Source organism: Gorilla gorilla, chromosome 1 (genome assembly GCF_029281585.2).
Source record: "Gorilla gorilla gorilla isolate KB3781 chromosome 1, NHGRI_mGorGor1-v2.1_pri, whole genome shotgun sequence".
In the NCBI taxonomy this organism is placed as follows: Eukaryota; Metazoa; Chordata; class Mammalia; order Primates; family Hominidae; genus Gorilla; species Gorilla gorilla.
In genome coordinates this window covers 238,644,196-238,667,590 of record NC_073224.2, presented here as the reverse complement: position 1 = coordinate 238,667,590, position 23,395 = coordinate 238,644,196, and the positions used below count along the sequence as shown (strand labels likewise).

Here is a 23,395-nt window from a genome sequence, read left to right as displayed (position 1 = left end):
GGGTTAAAAGCTGATATGCAACCGGCACGACATGAACAGTATTTTATGATTAAAGACATCGCGCCCATGTATAATTGAGATGCTGCCGCATTTGCAGGGATTTTCAAGCGAAAACCAGGCCACGTGGAAAGGCTAAGCCCTCGCACCCCCCCGCCCCCCACTGCTGGGACCCCCGCCCCGCGGGAGACCCCGGCCCGCGGTCCCCTATGCCCGCGACTCCTGCGCTCACCCTCTCCCCTCAACCCTGAGTCCAGCCCAGTCTCGCGCGAGGCCGCAGGGAGACCCCCGCCGCTCCCTGGACCACCCCTGGGCCCACCGTACCCAGCCGCTCCCCGGCGCCCCCCGGGACCACCCCGAGCCGGCTGCCCGCCTCCCGCTGCATTCCGCACAAGCGCACCGCGCACCGAGGGCCGCACCGCCCAGCTCCGCCTGCTGCGCCAATGGCCGACGGGGTCCAAGTCGGCGGCCCAACGGAGAGGCGGGGCTAGGGGCGGGACCGGGACGCGGGACAGCAACTGTCCCGCAAGTCCCGGATTGAGGAGGCGGGAGGGACCCAGGCAGGCGGACCCGGGATTTGGCGCCGCGATCTCGAGGCTTGGCCTGGAGTAGGAGGGGAAACAAGGCGGGACTAGGGGCGAATCCGAGGGGGCGGAGCAGGGCTCGGGGAGCGGTCGGGGGCGAGGCCGGAGGCGTGGCCGGGGCGCGCTGCGGCCATCTTGGGGGCGGGCCCGGGGCGGAGACGAGCCCGAAGGGGCGGGGCCTCGGCGGCAGCGAGAGAGGCGGGACCGGGGCATCTCGGGGCGGGGCTTGGGGCTGGATCTATGAGCCGGGAGCGGGGATCCAGGAGCGAGGAGCCGGGAGCGGGGAACCGGGGAGTCGGGGAGCCGGGAACCAGGGCTGGCAGCGGCCGCCATGAGCACGGTGGACCTTGCCCGCGTGGGCGCGTGCATCCTGAAGCATGCGGTGACCGGGGAGGTGAGGCCGGGTGGACGCAGGGCGGTGGGCGCGTCCCTGGCTCTTGCCCGGGCGTCCTGGCAGCGATGGGGTGGTGGGGGCCGCGGGGCTGGGGGCAACGGGGCGCGCCCATGACCCAGCCGCCCGGCAGGCCGTGGAGCTGCGGAGCCTGTGGCGGGAGCGCGCGTGCGTGGTGGCCGGGCTGCGGCGCTTCGGGTGCGTGGTGTGCCGCTGGATCGCCCAGGACCTCAGCAGCCTTGCTGGGCTCCTGGACCAGCACGGCGTGCGCCTGGTGGGCGTAGGGCCCGAGGCCCTGGGTCTGCAGGAGTTCCTGGACGGCGACTACTTCGCGGGAGGTGCGTCCTGTTCCCCGCCGCGGCGGCGCAGATACCCTTCCCTGAGCTCAGGGCGTTCGGGGCCCTTTCTTGCCCAACCCAGGCCCTTCTGTCTCCTGGAGCGGCCTTGATATGCCCACGGGTCAGCGTCCCTCATCTCTCCCTGCCTCCCCGCCCCGCAGCTGGTGGCTGGGTGGTGCCCTGCACAGACCTGGGCCCAGCAGCTGAGTCTGGACGAGCTCTGCCCCGCCGGCTCCACCTGTTGCCTCTGGGACTCAGCCCCTCTTCTGAGGGGAGGGGGGACACTCAGCCCCGTTTTACCCCTCCCGGCCCTGCGGGGGTGGGCTGAGCACGGAGGGTGGGCAGAGGAACAGAGGGTCGGAAGGAGGAGGGCGATTCTTGGTGGTGAGTGGGTTGGGGGCTGGTTCTGCGCCTGGGGCACACACATGTGGCTTCCGCTTTCCAGAGCTCTACCTGGATGAGAGCAAGCAGCTTTATAAGGAGCTAGGCTTCAAGCGGTGAGTGGGGGCGGGCACCCTTGGGTAGCGTGGGGTGGGGGGCCCAGGGGTGCCCACCACTCCCTGCCACCTCCTCTCCCTGCTGCCCTCTGTGGTGCTGTCCACTCGGGCCTTCCTGGGCAAGGCGGCTCTGGTGGCACTGTGGACCAGCCCTTCTGCCAGGCCTTCTGTTGGGTGCTGGGCGACTGTAATGAGCCACCTTCTCCGGGGCTTACTCTCAGTGTCCAGACCACCTCGTGGGGTGGAGCCTCGTGCCCCATCAGGGGCCAACCCAGCTTTCTGGTGTCTGTGCCACAGCCTGCTTCCTTTGCTTGGCAGTTGCCAGCTGAGCCAGATCCCTGGGCACACCCAGCCTGGGGCCCCATCCATGCTCCCTGCACCCTCTGTGGGCCCTCGGCTAGCAGCCACTGGGCTCGGTGTCCAACCTGCCGGTGGGCTGGGCTGGCTACTGATCTGGTCGCCTGTGCCATCTCTGAGCCCTGGTGAGGTGGGTGGGTGGGGTGGGGCCTGACCTAGGAACTGGTCTCATGGACACTGGAGCAGGCTCTGGACCCAGGCTTCTCCAGAGTCTGGCCAAGCGACCTGGTGTCTTTGCAGGTACAACAGCCTGAGCATCCTCCCAGCAGCTCTGGGGAAGCCCGTGCGTGATGTGGCTGCCAAGGTTTGTGTGGGTCAAGGGTGTACAGGCCGGGGGGTGGTGGGAGCTCCCAGGAGCCTTTCTTCTAGGATTGACTCAGGCTGTGCCCACTCCTGACAGGCCAAGGCTGTTGGCATCCAGGGGAACTTGTCTGGGGACCTGCTGCAGAGCGGAGGGCTGCTGGTGGTCAGCAAAGGTGGGTCGAGGGAGGGGCCTCGGCCACTGCCTCAAGGAGGGCCTTGCTGAACTTGGTGGCCCAGCCCAGGCCCTCTCTCTGGCTTGTCAATCTCATCACAGCCCCTCCGCCGCAATGTGGCCTGGTTCTGCGTGTCTGCTGGGCTGAGCGGGGCTGTGGCAGAACAGCTCACTCATCTGGGTAGCCGGGTGGGGGATATGGCTGGCCAGGGCTGCCCTACTCTCCCTCCTCCTGGTACGTGGCTGTGAGGTGCCGGCGGCCTCCGGGGTGCCGTGACTGCCTGCCCGCTGCTACAGGTGGTGATAAAGTGCTGCTGCATTTCGTCCAGAAATCCCCAGGCGACTACGTCCCCAAGGAGCACATCCTGCAGGTCCTGGGCATCTCTGCGGAGGTCGGTGCCAGTGACCCGCCTCAGGTGAGCTGGGCCTTGGGGGCACTGCCTGCCAACCCACGCCCTGCCCCCAGGTCCCCTGGGAGGAGCACTTGGCTTGGCTGGGAGCTCAGCCACAGCGCCGTGGGCATCATGCCAATTGTGCCCTGGGATGTGGATGCCACTGTGACCCCACTTGCAGAGTGGGGCAGGCTGAGAGGGGCCGAAGGGCAGCATGGCTGGATGGACAGGCACCTTGGGGCTGTCCTCCGAGGTGGGGGTGACACATGGGGCGGCGGGCAGAGAGGCATGTCCTCTCAGCCTCGGGAGGGCTGGGGATTGTCCAAGGGGACCCTCCCAGGCATTTGTCTGATCCAGTGTCCAGCGGCCCCATGGGACCCTGCTGTCCCCTCAGTGTGACAGAGAGGTGTGAGGGAGGCGAAGGCCCTGGCCTCCGAGGATCTGGGTGGCGTCTGCTGCCCTAGGTGTGCTGGAAGTCCACTTGGAAGAACTGTTCCGGAGGCGCTGGGTCGGGATGCCGAACCTCTCCTGATCCGCTGGCAGCAACAAGCCATTAAAACTGCAGTTCCTGACCACGCACTGCTTCGCAGGCTCCGAGCCCTGCATCCTCCACAGCCCCCACCTCGCTCACTGTTGGGGCCCTCAGGGCGGGCAGGGTAGCTGTGAGTCCCAGGTGTCATCTTCCTGCTCTGCAACTTTCTCTGGAGACCTTGGGCCTTTGGCCTGTGGGGCACTGGGGATGGTAACCTCACTGCCCTGTCACTCCCTTCAAAGGCGACAGACCCCAGCCCACGTCAGGAGAGGAGCGTGGGGTCAGCTCCAGCAGGGTCGGGGTCAGTGCCCATGTCTGGTGGGGGCCACTCAGGAGAGTTGGGTTTTCAGGGCAGAGATGGGCTTGATTCCACCTGGTGGGGTGGGTGGACCCTGGAGACTCTCAGGTGATGGGCCAGCCTGCCCCAAGGCCTTTTAGTGATGTCAGAATCATTGTTTGCACCTGCTGGGTATGGCCTGTGGGGTGGCCGGCCCAGGAGGGTCTTAGTCTAATTAGGTGTGTCCAGCTTCTTGGCCACCTTTCCCTGGGGACCCTAACAGGCCCAGAGCAGAGCCCCTTACCTCCCAGGTCAGACTACCTGCTCAGGCCCTCCCCTCCCATGCAGGCCGATGACAACTGCAGCCCTCTCTGCACTCCCTAGTTCAGACCTGGGGACCACTGTGGGTTCCTGTGGGTCTCCCGGCTCCCTTCCCGCCCCCAATCCCACCCTTGCGGTGGCCATTTAAAAATGCGTAGCAGGTGACACACTGCGTCCCTTTGTGTTCAGCTCCTCCTCTGGCTTTCAGTTACACAAAGCTAAAATTTCAGGTTCCCAGCTGTAGCTCTCTGGGTCCCCCGGTGCCCCAGTGGGGCTCCCCGCATCTGAACGTGTGGTCCCTGGGGGCGGGCACTTGGGGGCATCCTGGTCACTGCTGGCCCTAGCATTGGACCCTAGGAGACTTGACTGGAACTGGCTCCCTCCCCATCAGCTCCCAGCTGTCACTCTGTCCCACCCCTGGGCAGCTGTTTTGCCCAAGGCCACTGCTACCTGTTTGCCCACCCTGGTCCCTCCCAGACAAGCAAGGCCTCTGATTTCTTTGAAGCATTTACTTAGCTCAAGTCTGAAGCTGTAGATATTGGAAGACAATGCACCTTGGAGGGTGGGCAGGACACAGTTGATTGTCTCTATAGAGCTGTGACGGGGGCGCTGAGCCCCGTGGGTGTCTGTGGAGGGGGCTCCGGTCCAGGTACTGCACTGGACACTGCTCATCCCTGGGTGTCAGGCAGGTGGCTGCACCCTAGGCCAGGTGCAGAGGCCTGGCAGGCAGGCTTGGCATGGTTGGCCGGGGCAGGACGTACACTGGGTCGCCGCTAGCTGCACCTTCGTACAGATGCCTCCGAGCAGCGGGTGGGCGTGGGCCGCACAGCGCGGCCGGGCCTTGGCTACCACACGCGGCATCGCTCCTTGGGGTGCATGGGGGTGCCCCGGGCACAGTGGAACGTGTCTGCGAAGGCGGCCAGGTTCTGCAGTGACCCCAGTACCCTGTGGGTGGGTGGGTGTGACAGCAGGAGCATTGCCATCTTGGACAAACATGGCCATTTTAAGTTCCCCGTGATTAAAAACCAGCCCAAAACATCAGCCTAATGGCTCATGTCAGTATGAGCAGAAACATTTCAACCGTGAGATAAACCCCCATCTGACCAGAAACATGCCAATCCTGAGAATAACCTCCCCTCCAGCCAGAGATATTCCAACTCTGCAATAAAACTCTCCTTCACACAGAAGCATTTGCAGCCTGCGGTAGGCTCCCCCTTCCTAAACCCTTAAATGCCCTTAGTCTGTAAGAGAATGTCCCTGACCGAAATCGGCCAGAAGCCCCGCTCAGGTTTATTCCCAAAATAAACCTGTCTCTGTTGAGCCACTTTTTGTGCTTTCTTCTTTTACAGGCCACTGGGGTGGGGGCGAGGGGGTTGTGGGTGGCAAGGGGATTGTGGGCATGGGAGACTTGCCTGTACTTCAGGGGACTGTGGACATCTGTCTTGATGGATTGGACGGCGAACTCGGGCCGGTAGGACCCACACCACACCTGTGGGCATGTGGGGGGCGTGGCTACAGGTGGTGTGGTGGGGTGGCCAGGAGGGGTGGGGGAGGGTCTCCACTATCCCCAGGCTTCCCCTTCTAGGGTGGGGTGAGGGGAGTCAGCAGGTGCTCCCCTCCTCCCATCAGCATTGAAATCCTGTCCAGCTCCCGCCCCCTGCCCCTCATGCTTTCCCCCCAAGGGGCCTTCCATGCTGGGCTCTGGTCCCTGGAGGTGCCCCAGAGTGGGCCCTCCAGAGATGAGTGGGGAAGCATGGGGATGGTGGGACCAGGACTGCGGCTGCCACCTGGGCATAGTTGATGAAGAAGAGCTGCTCATGGGTGAGATCCAGGCCGGGCAGCTGCTGGTCCTTGCCACCCTCTGCCATCCACTTGAGGTAGGCCTGCAGGCACCGGACAGGAGCTGAGCTCAGGCCTGCCAGCCTGGACTCCAGAACCCTCAGATCTCAGGGCAGAGCAGAGGTCTGGCTCCAGGACCTACCCCTGTGGGGGTCCTGCTGCTGCAAGGGCCCTTCACACACCCCACGGATGAGCGCTCACCACCTCAGTCACTCAGGGACCCCTGAGCTGGGCTCTCGGAGGGGATCCCTGGCCAGACAGCCCACCGCACGGCACCTGTCCTGAATGAGCCCCTGATGCCCCCTCCCCTGATGCACTGGCGCCCCCTCCCCTGCAGCGCTGACACCCCCTCCCCTGCCACACTGGCACCCCCTCCCCTGCCGCGCTGATGCCCCCTCCCCTGCCGTGCTGGCGCCCCCTCCCGATGCACTGGCGCCCCCTCCCCTGCCGTGTTGATGCCCTCTCCCCTGCCGTGCTGACGCCCCCTCCCCTGCCAGGCCCCACCTTATAGGCTTGCCGCACCCCTCCGTTGTCAGCAATGTTTTCCCCAAGGGTGTTGAATCCGTTCACCTGCGCACAGGAGACAGGATTGGGGCAGCCCCGGCCCTGACTTCCCTCTCCCTCAGGGCCAGGGCTGGGGCTCTGGTCCCCCCACAGCCTCGGTGCTGGTGGCAGCGCTCACGTTCTGTTCGTCCGCCAGGTCCCAGGAATAGTTGCCGTACTGGTAGATCATGCACTCCGACTGCTCCCGGAAGTGCTGGGTGGAGAAGTTACTCCACCAATCCATCATGTTGCCATTCTTGTCGAAGTTCCGGCCTGGGCAGGGGTAGAGGAGGGCTGCCCACATGCCCCTGGCTGCACTGTGCCCGGCCCCATGGCAGCCACTGTGCCTGGCCGCTCCTGCCCCTCCTGCAGCCAGCCCCAGTACAGAGAGCCCACAGTCTGAGTAGGCTGAGCCTGGAAGAGCATCGCGGGCTCCAAGGGGCAGCAGCTGTCTGGGGCTACACAGCCCCCAGAGAAGGAGGGCTTCAGTGGTCTCCCATGCCACCCCCTGAGGCTAGGGCCTAGCACCTGGGTCCTGTGGTCTTGGAGGCATCATGGTTTAAGGGCTCCTCCTGGGATGCCCAAACTCTAAGTTCCAGGTGAGAGGAGTATGTGGTCCCTGGGGACAAGAGCTGCCCATGGAAGGTCCCGATGGCCGAGCCACAGGGGAAAACCAGCTGGGGCCCCTCTCCCAGGCAGGGCGGTCCCCACCGAGGGGCGGAGGTCAGCATGGCCATGGCGGGGGTGGCACACCCCCCTGGTGGAGGATGCCGGCCATCTGGAGAGTCTCCCAGGCTGGGATCTGGGCTTCACTGCTGTGTTGGGCAGTGTTGTCGTCCCCATGTCACAGGCCGTGGGTGGGAAGTGCCTAGTGCCAGGTGGAGTCAGGGTCATGGGCTGGAGTCCCTGGGTCTCCTCCTCCATGCTGGGAGTCAGTGCCCCCAGACAGGGCCCCAGCCTGGCATTCAAAGCCTGCTCTGCCCCCACAGCTCCCTGAGGACCTGGCCTCGGTGTCCCCACTGAAACCGTGAAGGGGTTGAATGGAGCGCCCCCAGGCCCCTTCCTGGTTGCTTCTCCGCGGAGAGGGGAGGGAGTGTGTGATTGGAGGGGCGGCCACTCACCATTGTTGTCAAAGCCGTGCGTGATCTCGTGCCCGATCACCATCCCAATGCCTCCAAAGTTCAAGGCCTGTGGCTGCTCCTTGCTGAAGAAGGGGGGCTGGAGGATCCCGGCAGGGAATACTGTCCCCAAGGGCGGGATAAAGAATAAGCTGTGAGTGGACACATCTCCTGTGTGCCAGGCTCAGGGATGGCACTGCCAGGGGTTCTGACACTTGATCCCACAGACCGGGAGGCAGAGGTCAGGATTCCCTCAATTTACAGATGAAGACACGGAGGTTCAGAGTCTGGGCAGGCTCGTGCCTGGCAGACCCAAGACCTCAGTCCGGCCTCCTCCCACCATCCTGTTCTGCCTGCAGGAAAGGCTCTGGGCCACCTGCCAAGTCCCTCCCCAAGCCGCTCATGGGCACGGGAGCGAATGTTCCCCACGGGGGCAGCAAGGGGTGACATAGGAGAGTGTTCCGAGAACAGGCTGGGGTGCCCCCAGGAGGAAGGGATGGGCAGGGGGCTGCAAGCCACCCCTTCAACTCTGGCACCAAAGGGCCTGGGCAGGCAGGGAGTGGGAGGAACTTACCAATCTGGTTTCGGTTTGGGGAGTAGAACGCATTGACCACCGCCGCCCCGATGATCCAGCTGTGATAGACAAGCCGGTCTCTGGGAGCCACCTCTCCGGGGACCCTCCCTCCGGGCTCTCTCTGCCTTGATGGACCAGGGCCTACCCTGGCCACACCAGAGCAAGGGCCCAGGCCTGTCCCAAGATCTGGTTCCTTCCTGGGGTCCCTGAGGAGGAGGCGACTTGGGCCCCAGAAAGCAGAGGGTGATGGGGGACTCTGTCCAAGATAGGCCCAGTGACTGCACCCCTCAGCTGGCACCGGACCCCAGCCACGCATCCAGTCCCCCGCCTGGCAGGTAGCCCTGCACGCCTTACTGGCCACTCCCTGGCCCCCCGCCCCATGCCGTGCCAGCGATGCCACTCACAGATTTGGGTCCACCTTTTCCCGAAGCTTCCTGAGGCTCCGCTGGGCGCCCACCTTGAGGTTCTGCAGACTGTTCTCAAAGTACAGGTCCTCCGAGAAGTTCAGCTACGGGAGAGGGGCAGTCACTGCCAGATGCTGGGGCCAGGCCCTCAGAGGAGCAAGGGGAGAGGTCCTGGGTGGTTGGGGAAGGACCTCAAGCCTTGCCAGGCGTCCGCACGTGGACAGTCGGCTGTGGGTGCAGGTGAACGGGGCAGCCCTGGCTGTGGGCATTTACATGACTCTGAGCAAGTCCCTCGTCCCTCCAGGCCTCAGTTTCCCCATCTGTACACTGAGGGTAGTGCTGGAGCCACCACCCTAGGGCACGGTGAGAACAGCTGTGTTAGCGCCTGGGAGGAGGGCACAGAGCTTGGCACAGAGGAGCCCCCAGGCAATCAGGGCCCATGTCCACGGTGTGGGGGGCAGTTTAGGGCTGGGGTTGGGGGCGCACATTGGAGTACTCCTCGTCCAGGCGCCTGTTCGTCTCCTCCAGGATGTAGTCAGGGTGCCCGATCTGCTCCCGGATGCTCATGGCCTGAGTGGGGAGGAGGGACTGGTCAGTGGGTGCCCCACTGCGGATGGGGTCAGCCTGGGGGCCGGTCAGTGAGTGCCGCACTGTGGGAGGGGTCAGCCCGGGGCATCCTGGCTGTGCTCTCCCTGTCCTGTGGTGAGGGGCTGGGGGGCTCTGGGATCTGGCCCCCACCTGGCTCTGGGGAGGTTTAATGGGGACAGAATATGGAAGGCTCCGCCCACCTGACCTACAGCCCAACAGCCCGCCAGGGGTCCGGGTGGGGGCAGGGGCCCTGGAGGGGTCACTCGGCTGCCATCTGTCACTTGGGTCCAGAGGAGCTTCTGGTGGGTCTGACCCTCGCTCCCGAGGCCACCGCTACCCCCGCTGGCTCCTGGGGGGCGCTGGGGATGTCCCAGGCCTGGTTCCTGCCCCTGCCTGCTTTTCCTCAGCTCCACAGTGGGCGAGTGGTCCTGTTTGCACCTCCTGGGGCTGCCTTCTCCCCGTGGGGTCCTGTCTGCGCCTCCCGGGGCTGCCTTCTCCCCGTGGGGACTGTCAGGCGGCTTTGTCGGGGCGGTGCTGCCCGTGCCCAGATCCAGTCGGGGCTGCCCCGACCTCTGCGAGCCACGTACCTTCTCCTGCGCCTTCTTCTTGGACTCCTCGTCCATCCAGCCCAGCTCGTCCAGCGTCTCCACAAACACTGTCCGCACCTTGTCAATGAGTTCTCTGACCTGGGAAGCGGGCATGGCCCTCGTGTCCCAGACTCATCTGGAGGGCGAATGACCAGCCTCGAGGGCTTTGGGGAGGTCTGGTCTGAGCCCCGCCGGGGCAAGGCCCAGGGCTGCCCAGCTGTGGGCCTCTCGGGTGAGGTGTGGGGCCGGTGTGGGGATGAGATGACAACCCAACTTCAGGGTCCTCCCTGCTGGGCTGTGGGTCCTTATGGGCCAGAGGCAACTTGTACCACCTGTGCCTTTCCCAGCTGGACCTGCAGGGCTCAGGCTGGGGCCCAGTGGCCGGCTGGGGTCAGGGGCATGGGGTGGGCACGGCTTCCCTTAGCCCTCCCTCTGTCTGGTGAGCTGGGGCAGGTGCCCCTGAGCCTGGGCGGGGTGGGAGTCTCAGGGCAGGGAGGCTCGGTGTCCCTGCGGAAGGCTGGCCCCGGGTGGGCCATGGATGAGGGGCGCCCACCATGCTCTTGCTGTCTCCAGGGAACGCCTCCCTGACGTAGAGGGAGCCCACGGCGTTCTCCATGTTGCTGTTGACGTAGCCCACACATTCACGCCAGCGCACCTCCTCCACCATTGTGCCAAACAGCGCCTGGCGGGGCCACCCGATCATCCCACGGGCCCCCACGTCAGCCTTCCCAGGCCTGGCGTGGGGCCCTGGGCTTACGGCGTGAGCAGACCCACCTATCCTCAGCCTCAGGGTGCCCCGGGGCTAGCGGGGGCACGGGATGATCTCAGCCTCACCTCTGGGTGCTGCTGCGGCGGGGGGAGGATGGGCATGGTATTATGATTGGGGAACTTCCGCAGACTGAGAGCTGGGCCTTTACCCTGAGGAGTTGGGGGGGTTCCTCCCCGGCCCCTGTCCTGGTTGTCTGGCTGGACTCTGCTCTCCAGGACTCCAGCCCCAGTCTCAAGGCACAGGGCTGGCGCTGACCCCAGAGCAAGGCCTGGGACCACGTCCCTCTCAGCCACCAGCTCCCAGGGCCCTGGTCTCCCCATTGTTGAAGCAGCTGTGAGAACACCTGCTCATCTGTCCCCAGGGACGCAGGGGCACGAGACTCTGGGCCCCAGACTCAGGCAAGCCCAGGGAGCACTCTGCCCAGCGTCCTGCCACACCTTCTGGGCTGCAGGACTTCCTGCCCTCTAGGAAAGGGAGGCAGCCCTTTCTTCCTCCCCAGAAGCTCCTAGACTCAGTGCCCCCCTGACGCTTGACTCACAGATGTCTCTGACCTACCCCCCCATGGCAACAGGAGGCTTGACTTGCCCCCAGCTTGCCTCTGCCTCAGTCTCCCCATTGCAGTGGGGGCCTCTGTCCCTCCCACTACTCTAACAAAGGTCTTGAGAGTCCCGACTCCCCTCTGCCCTTAGCCCCTATACCCAATCCCTCAGCTGCTGCGGTCAACACCTCCCCTGCGTCTGTGTGTCTGCCAGCACCATGGCCAAGCCTGTCACCTCACCTGGGTGACCACATCGGCCTCCATGCTGACCCCACCCCCTACTCAACTCACTCTCCGCAGAACAGCCAGAATCCCCCTAGGGCCTCCCTGCGCTTCCTTGTCTCCACCCTCACCCCAGCCCTGGAGCAGCCACAGTGACTACAGGAGCAGGAAATCTGACCGCGTCTCTGCTCTTAGCACCCCTGCGGCTTTCAGATGGGGAGTACAATCCAAACCGGCTGCTGTGGCCCGTGGTCACCTCGCCTCCCTCCCTGCCATCTTCTCCTTCCTGTCCGCTGCTGACCACGGGTCCGGCCCCTGCCTGCTCCTGCCTCTGGCCTCTGCACTGGCACTAGCTGTTTCTGCTCCCGGGAAATCACCCCACCACCTCTTCAGGCCTTTAAGGTCTCAAATGTCACCTCCCCGGAGCAGCGCTCCCTGTCCTCGTCCCTCCCTGCCTCCCCGCCACATCATACTCTGCGGTTTTGGCAGAGCTACGTTCTGCCTTGTTGACTGTCATGGTCCACTCCCCACCGGGGTAGGCACCTTGCCCTGCCTCGTCCATGGCTGTGACCCTGGTGTGGACCTCGGTGCTTGCCTACAGCTTATGCTCAGCATCGTGGCCTGAATGAATGAGTGCCTGGCCAGGCTCTGGGCAGGGAAGGGGCTCACCTTGCGGTAGTTCACTCGTGTGTCCTTGAATCTCTGGCTTAGGCTACCAATGCGGTCCAGCACCAGGCGCCAGACCAGGTAGTTCTGTATGGTCCTGGGGGCAGAAGGTAGAGGGTGAGGGGAGAACAGGTGAGAGGTCTTTGCAAGGGAGGAGATATGGCTTAGGGCCCTTGGCCAGCACGTTCCACCCCAGAGAGTTATGGGTGCTGGAGAAAACCTCCAGGACGACCACCTCCAAGATCCAGCCCTTCTGCCCCGGGTGCTTGGGATGTGACACATTTTTAATGTAAGACTCCACTGGCCACTAAAGCTTAACCCCTCATGTCCCACACCCCTCAGGGCAGATGCTTCATAGGGTCCCCTCCTGGGAGCAGAAGCTGTGTTGGGGAGGATGGGAGAGCAGGGGCAAAGATGCTGAGGCCTTTGGAGACCCTCCCTGGGCCTCACCTGGCTGAGTAGATGTCGATGATGTTTTCAAGGTTCTGCAGGTAGGGGATGCCATAGACCACCACTTCCTCATCTGGCAGCAGCTTGATTTTGACAGAGGACAGCACAGTTTGTATGAACAGAGTCCAGTTAAATCCCTGTAGATAGAGGAAGTGGGGAGAAAGAGGGAGAGAGAGAGAGGGAGAAAAAGTTCCTGGGAATCTAAGAAACCCAGCCCCTGTTGAAGAATGTTCAAGGAATAAGAGAGAAGGTGCAGGTAATCAGAATCAGGAAAGGGTGGGTAACATTATTACAGAGCCTACAGCTGTAAAAACCCAAGCGATCATGCAGATATATGCGAAAGCCTAAGTATAACAGGCAAGCTCCTAGAAAAACACAACTTAGCAAAAATGACAAAAAAAGAAATAGAAAATATGAATAGTCTTCTAGGTTAAATAAATGGAATATTTAATTTGAAACTTTCCAACAAAGAAATTTCCAGACCCATTTGGCTTCACCAGTGGATTCTATCTGACATTTAAGGAAAACTGCCAATCTTACTAAAACTTTCCAGAGATAACAAAATGCTTTTCAACTTGATTTATGAGGCCAAGAATAACCTTAATACCAAAATAAGGACATTATAAGCAGAGTAAATAATAAGCCAGTCTTGCTTATGTCATAGATACAAAAGTTCTAAGCAAAATATTAGCAAATAGAACCTAGCCATACTTGTATAAAATGCTAATACATCACAGCTGAATTAGATTTATTCAAGGAATACAAGTTTGGTGTAACATTTGAAAATAAAATAATTTTAATTCACTGCAACAACTGAATAAAGGAGGAAAGTCACATGATTGTTTCAACAGATGCAGAAAAAGCATTTGATAAAATCTGCCATCTATTCATAATAAAAACTCTTGGCAAATAAAAATAGAAGGGGTCAGCCACAGTGGCTCACGCCTGTAATCCCAACACTCTGGGAGGTCGAGGCAGGCAGATCACCTGAGGCCAGGAGTTCAAGACCATGCTGGCCAACATGGTAAAACCCTGTGTCTACTAAAAATGCAAAAATTAGCTGGGCATGGTGGCGCACGCCTGTAGTCCCAGCTACTTGGGAGGCTGAGGCATGAGAATCGCTTGAACCTGGGAGGCAGAGGTTATGGTGAGCTGAGATCACTCCACTGCACTCCAGCCTGGGCGACAGAGCAAGACTTTGTCTCAAAAAAAAAAAAAAAAAAAAAAAGATAAAAAGAAAAATAGAAGGAAAATTCTATAACCTGATAAAGGAAATGTATGAAGCAGCAGCGGCAACAAAAACAACTCCATAGCAAACATAACTTTTTTTAAAATTTATTTTTGAGACAGAGTCTCGCTTTGTTGCCCAGGTTCAAGTGCAGCAGCGCGATCTTGGGTCACTGCAACCTCTGACCCCTGGGTTCAAGCAATTCTGCTGCCTCAGCCTCCTTAGTAGCTGAGATTACAGGCATGTGCTAACACACCTAGCTAGTTTTTGTATTTTTAGTTAGAGACAGGGTTTCGCCATGTTGGCCAGGCTGGTCTCGAGCTCCTAACCTCAGGTGATCCACCTGCCTTGGCCTCCCAAAGTGCTGGGATTACAGGCATGAACCACCATGCCTGGCCAAACATAAAATTTAGTGGTAAGAATATATGTGCTTTTCTTTTAATGTCTACTATTATGACATCAGCATTATCATCAGCTCAAAATCCTGGCCAGTTCAGTAAAAGCAAACATGAAATAAAGCCAGTAAGAACTGAAAGAGAATAAATAAAACTGGACCAGGTGCGGTGGCTCATGCCTGTAATCCCAGCACTTTGGGAGGCCAGGGCGGGAGGACTGCTTGAGCACAGGAGTTCAAGACCAGCCTGGCCAACATAGAGAAACCCTGTTTCTGGGAAAAAAAAAAAAATCAGGCAAGGCTTGGTCATGGTGTATTCCTGTGGTCGCAGCTACTCAGGAGGCTTGAGCCCAAGAGGTCAAGGCTGCAGTGAGCCATGACTGTGCCACTCCACTCCAGTCTGCATGACAGAGTGAGACCCTGTCTCAAACAAACAAACAAACAAACAAACAAAACCCAACCCCCCTGTTGTTTTTTTACAAATGATATGATTTTGTTTATTCTACAAATAAATAACCAGAACTAATAAGTGCATTGAGTAAGACTGCATATTTACAAAGTCAGTATTTCCATATATCAGCAACAAATAAGATAATTTCAAAATGATTCTATTTATAGTAGAAAACCAAACACCTGTAATTTATCTAATAAAATATGTATAAGAACTTGACACTGAAAGCTTTAAACGTTATTAAGAAAAATTGAAGCATAAATGGAAGCATATACCATGTTCATGGATTGGAAGACTCGGCATTGCAAAGTCTTCCCCAAATTGATACAGAGATTCAAAGTGATTCCTATCAAATTTCTAGCAGAGTTTTCTTTTTGTGTGTGTGCGTGTATGCAAATGGAAGGCAGATTTTAAGTTTTATGTGAAAATGCAAAGGACTGAGAATTATCAAGACACTCTTGAAGAACAAAGTTGAAATATACACTCTACTGACTATCAAGACATTATAAAGCTGAAGGAGTGATGGTGGTAGGGGTTATCACTTGGATAGATAAAGAGACCAGTGGGGCAGAAGAGAGTCCAGAAATATACATATGGGCCCACGCATAGACACACAGGAACACCTGATTTATAACACAGAAGGCACCAAGACCAGGGGCTCACGGGGGGCTCTTTTTAATAAATGGTGCTGAATGACTGGAAATCCATAAGAAAGAAACAATTCCTACATCTCACTGTCCATTAAAAAAATCAACTCAAAGTAGATTGTAGACCTAAGCAAACTTGAGGGTAGGCAAAGAGTTCTTTAGCAGAACACAAAGAATACTAACCACGAAGAAGAGATCTGCTTCTCTTATGCTTTCTCATAAGAAACCCTTATGAGAGTAAAAAAGCAAGCTGCCCAGTGGGGAGAACATTTGTACACATAAGCTGACCAAGGAGTCACATCTAAAATAGGTAACTCCAAGAATCAATCAGAGAAAGATCGCCCGATAGAACAAATGGGCAAGACTCAAACAGACGTTCCACAAAAGGGAATGGCATTGGCCAATTGACAGGAGATGGCGTTTAACCTCATCCGCCCTTGGGGAAAGTCACATTGAACCCAGATGAAACCCCACTACACAGGTGCAGAAATGGCTAAGGTGAGAACGGACACCACCCAGAACGGGCGAGGGTGTGGCACCAGCCGCTGTTGGGGAGCGCACATCCCTGGATAATTCTGGGGAAAGACAGTGCCTGTTACTGTTGAACAGATGCGTGTGCTTTGACCCAGCAATTCCACTCCCACCCACTTGCCTGCCACAGGCACACACAGGCGTGGGCATGACAACATCACTCAGAAAAGGCCCAGAGACAGCACAGTGGGACCCGAGTTGTCGCATGTTCTTAGAGTCAGAGGCCACTCAGCAATCTAGAGGCCACGTCAGGGACCAGCCTCCCTCCAGGTAGAAGTCAGGTTCGTCTTCTTAGAGTCAGAGGCCACTCAGCAATCTAGAGGCCACGTCAGGGACCGGCCTCCCTCCAGGGAGAAGTCAGGGTCTCTTGCTAGAGTCAGAGGCCACTCAGCAATCGAGAGACCATGGCAGGGACCAGCCTCCCTCCAGGGAGAAGTCAGGGTCTCTTCTCCAGGGAAGGAGGCGGGCACAGGGGCTAGGCAGGGGGATGTGGGGGCTTCTGGGATGTCGGTGGTCACGTAAATCTTGATCTGAGGGGTGGTTGTGTGGACGTGTTCACTTTGGGGCGATTCTGAACATCATAAATGCATTGTAAACCAAATGTCCCCAAACCCTGGGCTCCTGGACGCTCCCCTGAACCTGCCCCTGTGATGTCTCCACGGCAACCTCAGGCCATCTGAGCTCTCTCACTTCCATATTTAGTCCTTTTGCAAACCCTGTTGGCTTCACTTCCAAAATCAACCCCAAAGCCACCTCCACCACGGGCACCCCCCTTGGCAGAGCTGCCATCTCTTGCCTGGGCTGCGTGGCAGCCTCTGATTGGCTTCTCTGCCACCTGCCCTGTCCCCTTCACTCACTCTTACTTGTGAACCAGGTCACGTCCTGTCATACCCCCACTCCTCTTGGGCAGAGTCTGAGACTTTCAAGTGGCCCCTGAGGTCGGACACGGCATCCCCCGCTTTACTTCCTACTCCATCTCTCTCTAGCCCTGGCGCTCATTAGCTGGGAGTCCCTGCCCCAGACTCTTGGGGAACTGCTGTGTGAGCCACACTGGCCCCAGACGGCCATGGCCCTTGGTTCTCTGCAAGGCTTTACCTCCTGTCTGCTGTCCTGGCTGAGCTCATCCTGCCCCCTTTCTGGCTTTCTGACACTTTTTAGAGGTCACTCCGCTTTCCTGTCCCTCTCCCGCACCGGAACCTCGGTCGAGATAGGCCTTTGTTTGGGAAGGGGATAAAGCCCAGTGCCAGAGCAGAGCCTGGCCCCACTGCGTGTGTTCCAGGCGGCGGGGTGTTGGGGAAGGTGTGTCCCCACAGGCCAGCCCTGGGGACCAGAACCGATCTAGGGACCACCAGCCTTGCAAGGCACTAGGTGCCCTGGGGCGAGGCTCTCCCCAGAGTCTCTCTGTCTTGCCCTTGGCAAGAACTGTGGCTCCAGACGCTCAGGGACATACTCTGGTTGAGGGGGCAGGGGCTTTGGACCCCCTTCTGCCCTTGCCCTCCCCCCACTGACTTGGGCACCCTTTGCCGAAGCTGCATGCCTGCGCCTCCTGGGGGAGGAGGCCCTGGAGAAGGCCGGCTGCTCCAGCACGGTGAGAGTTGGCTGAGGGAGTGGGGGACTTGCCCCTTCCCAGGCTGGGCTGCTCCTCTCCAGCCCCCACCTCAAAGCACAGGGCGGTGCCTGGCCTGACACTGGGGAGGGGAGCGCCTGAGGGTGTGGCCAGGGGGAACTGCTACCCTCAGGGCAGGCAGGACTGGGAGGAAGCACCCTGCTAAGGTTCTGGGCGGGACTTGGGGTCCGAGAGCCCTGGGTGGGACCCTGTACCCCCCCCACACATCAGCAGCCCCCTGAGGCCTCGGTTTCCTGCTCAGAAGACCGGGCCATCAGAGCACCGCACAGATGGGTGACTCTGTTCCAGGATGGCACAGTTGGCACCGCTGTCCCGGTGACATTAGTAATCGTGCTGGTGCTGCTCTGCAGCAAGTTTGGGTGATGAGGTACAGGGTCTCCCTGCTCGGGGATGGGGAATGTTTCTGAGCTTAAATGCCAGCCAACGTGCCCTCTCAGAGGGCCGCTTCCATGTCCCCCACGAGTCTCCACCCGGCCAGTGCCGGCCTCCTGTGTGGTGTGGCCTCACCTTCAGGCCAAACTGGCTTTGCAGCTCCTCCAGTCCCATCCGGTGGTACAAGGCGATGACATCGTGTCTCTCCTCCTGGGGTACCGTGGCCTGTGCCGGGGATAGCGGTCACACAGGCGGGTGGCCAGGATGCCCCCTGGGGCTCCTGGCCCACTCCCTGCCTGCTACCAGCCCACCTAGCACCCCCTCACCTTGGCCAGCCACACCGCCTGGGGCTCCCAGCCCACTCCCTGCCCGCTCCCCACCCACCCCGGCCCCCTTACCTTGGCCAGCTGTGTCTCCAGCTCCAGCACCTGCGCCATGTCCTCCTGCACCAGGCAGCTGTCCCTGGGCAGGTTTGCATCCTCCCGCAGCATCGTGGCCACTGACACCATGAACTGCAGGTAGGCTTCCCGCACCTGGGCCAAAGGACGCCAGGCAGAGCTGGGTGGCCTCGGCCACCATGGCCCCCAGGGAGTTCTCTGTGGGGGTGGGGTGGGCGTAGGACATGGGGAAGCCCCTAATGCGTGTCCACCCACCTTGACCAGCAGGCTCTTGGGCACACAGAGTGCCGAGTGGGAGCGTCTCAGACGCGTGACCTGTGCCCAAGCCACTGGACGGGGTACCTAGTCTGCAGGGCTGCTCAGGGCTTAAACTGTGTGGCTGCCTATAAGGCTTTGCACAGGTGGGTGCCGGGGCTGTCGGTGCTGGGGTTGGGGTGCTGGGCTTGGGGTGCCAGGGCTAACTTGGGACTGCTGGGGCTGTGGGTGCCAGGGTGGTGGGTGCCGGGGTGGTGGGTGCCAGGGCTAATTTGGGCCTCCCTACCCAGGTGCTCCCTGGCCTGAATGTCCGGAGTTGGATCCTGAGGAAGTTTGCTCCTCAGGGAGCTGCCTTCCTCGTGCTGGGCAGGGCTTCCCCAGTGCAGGCCAATGCTCTGGCCAGGCTCAGCCCATAGCTGCCTGGTCTGAACACATGGCCAGACATGGCGCTTTTGAGACACTCCAGTCCCTCCTGCTCTGGCGTGGTTCTCTCAGCCCCACTGCTCCACCTTTGGCCACACGGCCCTTCCTCTGGGCTTGGTCATCCTTCAAAGTCTAGTTCATAGCCCACCTCCACCAGGAGGCCCCTGGATGGTGTCTGGCCCTCTGGGGCATTCATGCCTCATGCCTGTTCACCTCTGCCCTGGTGCTGGATGCCTTGCCCTCCTCACCTGCTCCCTGTCCTTCCCCACCCTTCCCTGCACCCTGGGCTAGCCCTGGGCCTGCCAGCCTCAAGGTCCCCTTGTCCACAGTGGGGGTCCTCATCCCTCCCCTCTCTTGACAGCCCCTTGAGATGGAGCAGGCTCGGGGCCCGGCTGCCTGCGCTCAGATCTTCAGGGGCCCTCCTGGGAATCCGGTGCTGCAGAGCCTGGGTCTGTACTGACGGGAAGGGGATGACAGTTCTGCCCCATGGGGCTGCTGCTGAGCTGAGCTTGTCCCCAGGCCTGGCCCGGGTGTTGAGGGAACGTCCCCCAGGATGGTGGCAAGCAATAGGTTGCGTCTGCACCCGCCACCCTCAGTGCCAGGCTCAACCTCCACAGTTGCTCACTAACACCAGCTTCGGGGAGGGAAGGTCAGGTGGGCAACGGGAAGGCCAGACCACGGGGTAGGGGGTGATGGGGGGGTCATCTGGCATTGCGGTGAGGACCCACCCACCTTCCGGTTGCTGCTGCCGTTGAAGTAGTACTCTCGGGAGGGCATGCCCAAGGTGGGCTGGTCTATCTGGAAACACAGAAGGTGTGACCCTGGGCAAGGGGCCCGGGGTCCCCACAGCCTGGCTGAGGCAGGCTGCAGCCGCCTCCCCCCAGGACTGTGCCCCGTGCACACATGCTCTGCCCAGGAGCTGGTGGTGGAGCTTGTGCCGGACCCGGGAGCCCAGACCCTGCCCTGAGTGATGGTGGGGGTGCTGGGCTGGACTGGAGAGGGTGGCGGGGGTGGGGTGGGGAGGAGTTCAGGCTGCCCCGGGCCTTGCAGCACCCGCGGCTCCCCCAGAGTGGGGCGCGTATTTGTTTCGTGTGTTTCTCTTTGGCCTCCAGCCCGTGGCCAGCAGTGGCTCCCTGAGGTCAGGCCTCCTGCCCCGGTTCCAGCCCCGCTGTTCAGGAGGCCCGCCCCTCTGACCAGAGCCGGGTTCTACTGTGGCCACCAGCTCGGCCAGGAGGCCCAACAGAAACTCCAGCAGCAGCAGCTCGTTCCCGGGCCCACGGACGTGGACAGGAGCCAGGAGCCCAGGTCCCAGGAGACCCTGGAGCTCCCTGTCAGCCTGGCCCATCCTTCTGCTGTGCTGCAAGAGCCCCCAGCCAGGCTTGGGGACCCTGCCTACCCCTGCCCACCGGCGCGGCTCGTACGTAGATGATGTGCCGGCTGGAGTTCTGGTCGTCGTTCCAGATGAAGAGGTCGATGAGGATGCGCCTGTTGAACTGTGAGTTCATCAGCGCCAGCTGCCGCTCCAGCTCCCACTCGAGTCCTGGGGAGGCAGTGCCCCACACTGGAGACTGGCGGGCCCTGGGGCCCCAGCCCGGCCCCTTGTCGGTGAATCTGGCCTCCGGAGCCAGGAACTAGGGGGCCATAGGGTGGGGAGCTCACCTGTGTGCCTTAGGGGCTGGGGGATCTGGGAGATACTTTCCCTAACAGCCCAGGAGCCACAGGCGGGCCCCCAGGTGACCGGAGGGGGTTGGGCGCAGCATGGGGTTGTCAGGGCTGCCAGCCACGTGAGGTGCCACTCCTGCCCCCGGGGGAATGGAGCACATGCTCAGAGTGGGGAGCCCTGGGGCCAGGGCCTGGCTGGAGCCTGGCTGGGGCCTGAGCGTTGAGTGCTCCTAGGGGCCGAGGAGGGGCACCCCTCTGCAGGGCTGGATGGGACTGGCCACGGGGCACCAACTCCCCAGCATGGAACCTAAACCACCTCCCAGGACCCTGAGGTTTCCCTGGCTGGGTTGGGCCTCTTGGGGCTCCTGAGAGCAGGCAGCTGGGGGTGGGGGTGGGGTCCCCTCCTGGAAGGCCTCGGACCGAAGGAGCCCTGGCCCTGGTCCTCCTTTGTCTGTCTGTGAGGCTGCTGTCAGGCCCGGCCTTACCTACGGTCTCGTTCCACCTGTCCATCACCACCGGCCAGCCTCCCACCACCTCCAAGATGTCCAGCAGGGGCTGAGAGCCTCGCTTCTCTATCACACCTGAGAAGGGACGCAGTGGTCACTCTCCCAGCCTCCCTGTGGCTCACGTGCCACGACACAGAACCGTGGGGGCGCCGTTGGCCGGCGTCACAGGTCCCCACAGCCCCTGCAGTGCTCCGCAAGAGGCGGCCTCCCAGCCTCTGGGCCTTTACACCTGCACCCTCCCGTCACAGGTCAGCATCTTGGCAGCTCTGCAACGCAGGAGGCGGAGGCTGAGACTGGACACGGGCGTGAAAGGAGACCTGGGGGCTGAGAAAAGCACATGAGCCCCGGGGGACAAAGAGGATGATGGGAGGCAGCCCCTGGGGCCTGGGAGCCGGCCAGCAGGCGAGGAGCCTGGGAGAGGAGAGGAGGCTCTGGGCGCAGGCCAAGCCTCGGCGAGGACTCAGGCAGTGGTGGGTGGGCTGGGAGGGGGCGCGGGGTAGGCAGGGGAGCCCTGGGGCCTGTGTGTGTCCTGTGTCTCGGCTCAGCACGGTGGGGCCCCGACAAGCAGGGCTCCTGCAGTCGAAGATTAGGTAAAGGTGGGGACACGGAGAGAGTCACTGTGGGAATAAGTGAAGACCACCCACAGGGCAAAGTGAAGGCTTCAGTGTTGGCACAGCACGGCAGGTGCCCCGTCAGGTCAAAGGCCTGCAGGGAGCAGCAGGGCTTCCTAGTGGAAGAGGGGAGGCCTGTGTGGGCCGAGTTGGGGCTGCTGGCCTGGGGAGGCTGTGGCAGGCTCACTAGAGGCCGGCCTCCTTTGGGCTTGGCTAGGATCCTGTGCTGGAGGCAGGGACAGACATTCCAGGGGAGGCTGCCAGTGATGAGGCAGGCCCCGGCTGTTTGGGGCCGGATGCCGTGGGGAGTGCCGTCTGACCTCCTGGGCTGCCCACTGGGGATAAAGGGCTGGGTTCCGGGCTGGGCTGCCGGTCCTGAGTTGCGTTCCAGTTTTCCACATGGTCTGGCCCCTGCCGTTTGTATATTCAGCCTCTCAGGCCAAAAATTAAGTAAAGGCGAGGACACAGGAAGTCGTCTCCAGCTGGGGGTATTGCCCAGAATGGGGGCCCGGCCTTCTGTTTCCATGGGGAGGAGACAAGCCCAGTGCACCCAAGCAGGGGTCTCACGGAGACGCCCCCTAAAGCCAGGGTCCCAGCGAGTTCCACAGTCAGGCGGAGGCTCCACGAGACCCCCTGGGCAAAACAGCCAGCCCTGAACCCTGGTGCTCAGCGGAGGAGCTGTCTCTACAGCAGCCACAACCACAGGTTGGGCCTGCAGACCCCCAAGTGGAGGAGTTAAACAGTGCTGGGCCGGGGGTGCTCCAAGCACGTGAATTCCTTTAATGGGAACTGAAACACGGATAATCTGCCCTGCACACCATACACACACATCCACATACATCCACATGCACACACACGCACATATGACACACATACAGCACACACATAACATGTATACACACATAACACATATACACACATACACATACACACATATACACACATACACATACACACATATACACATGTACACAAGTACACACAGCACATATATATACAGTACACACATGTACACATAACACACATACATGCAAACACAACATACACATATGCACACACAACACACCCATAGAATACACACATATACACATACATGCATGTGCACATAATACACATATACACTATACACAATACACATGTGACATGCATGTAACACACATGTGCACACAATGCACACACATATGTACACACTGCGTGCATATACATATACACATATACATAACAATACACATACATGCATACACAACACATGTACCCACATGTACACATGCACAAACCACATGTAACATATATATACATGCATGCACACATATACATATATACACATACACATATACACATATACATACACAATATACATACATATACACACAACACACATATATGCACATAAATGTATAATATGCATGCACGTATATACACATACTCATATACATATAATACACACACACACACACACACACACACACACACAGTCTTCCTGCAGCCTGGAACGTGTGGCCTGTGCTGGGGTTGGGGTGTGAGTGAGGCCGCAGGGCAGCTGGCATTACTGCGAGCCTGGACCCTGTGGCTGGCAGTGGGACACAGCACATAGACCCTCTGGCATGAGTCCTAAAGGCACCCACTCTTACCCTAGGGGCAGCCATGGGGTCCTGGGGCTGCGCTAGGCCCTGGCAGGGGCAGCCCGCCCCCGTCCCCTGCCTCAGCCCCTTCCTGGCGGCCCTCACTCACTCTGGTTCATGCAGGAGCGGTACAGCGTCCTGGCCTTCTCCACAGCCGGCCGGTCCTTGGCAGTCGAATTCTCCAGCACCGCTGTGGGCACAGGAAAAGG

At 60.3% G+C, this 23,395-nt stretch overlaps 2 protein-coding genes across 15 annotated transcripts in view; one reads left to right on the top strand and one right to left on the bottom strand.

Moving 5' to 3' along the window:
* The first annotated feature begins 774 nt into the window (after positions 1-774).
* On the top strand, positions 775-5,481 carry PRXL2B (peroxiredoxin like 2B). Of its 12 annotated transcripts, none has more exons than XM_031007094.3 (7): positions 775-975; positions 1,106-1,310; positions 1,756-1,807; positions 2,405-2,468; positions 2,565-2,640; positions 2,937-3,055; positions 3,426-5,481. In XM_031007094.3, exons 1-7 carry the CDS (start codon positions 913-915, stop codon positions 3,441-3,443), a joined length of 597 nt encoding a protein of 198 aa, XP_030862954.2. In that variant the 5' UTR covers positions 775-912; the 3' UTR covers positions 3,444-5,481. The 12 variants fall into 12 exon arrangements, with proteins under 12 accessions (XP_030862954.2, XP_055205778.1, XP_030862955.2 ...); XM_031007095.3 differs by having other exon boundaries at positions 803-975; positions 2,545-2,640; positions 2,969-3,055; XM_031007089.3 differs by having other exon boundaries at positions 803-975; positions 2,545-2,640.
* The window catches only part of MMEL1 (membrane metalloendopeptidase like 1), a 41,664-nt gene continuing 23,258 nt past the window's right edge, over positions 4,990-23,395 (bottom strand). For 2 of the 3 annotated variants that reach the window (XM_055349165.2, XM_019010223.4), the window contains exons 7-25: positions 23,296-23,376; positions 20,933-21,028; positions 20,207-20,325; positions 19,518-19,583; positions 18,108-18,242; positions 17,845-17,934; positions 12,460-12,596; positions 12,013-12,106; positions 10,368-10,496; positions 9,815-9,913; positions 9,126-9,209; positions 8,640-8,743; positions 8,236-8,294; positions 7,665-7,784; positions 6,683-6,816; positions 6,505-6,570; positions 5,949-6,044; positions 5,574-5,650; positions 4,990-5,106 (exon numbers count right to left, since the gene is read on the bottom strand). In XM_055349165.2, the coding sequence (XP_055205140.2) occupies positions 5,007-5,106; positions 5,574-5,650; positions 5,949-6,044; positions 6,505-6,570; positions 6,683-6,816; positions 7,665-7,784; positions 8,236-8,294; positions 8,640-8,743; positions 9,126-9,209; positions 9,815-9,913; positions 10,368-10,496; positions 12,013-12,106; positions 12,460-12,596; positions 17,845-17,934; positions 18,108-18,242; positions 19,518-19,583; positions 20,207-20,325; positions 20,933-21,028; positions 23,296-23,376 (1,886 nt within the window). In that variant the 3' untranslated portion in view covers positions 4,990-5,006. The remainder of the gene's footprint in view (positions 5,107-5,573; positions 5,651-5,948; positions 6,045-6,504; positions 6,571-6,682; positions 6,817-7,664; positions 7,785-8,235; positions 8,295-8,639; positions 8,744-9,125; positions 9,210-9,814; positions 9,914-10,367; positions 10,497-12,012; positions 12,107-12,459; positions 12,597-17,844; positions 17,935-18,107; positions 18,243-19,517; positions 19,584-20,206; positions 20,326-20,932; positions 21,029-23,295; positions 23,377-23,395) is intronic. The other variant, XM_063703350.1, reaches the window with a different exon arrangement.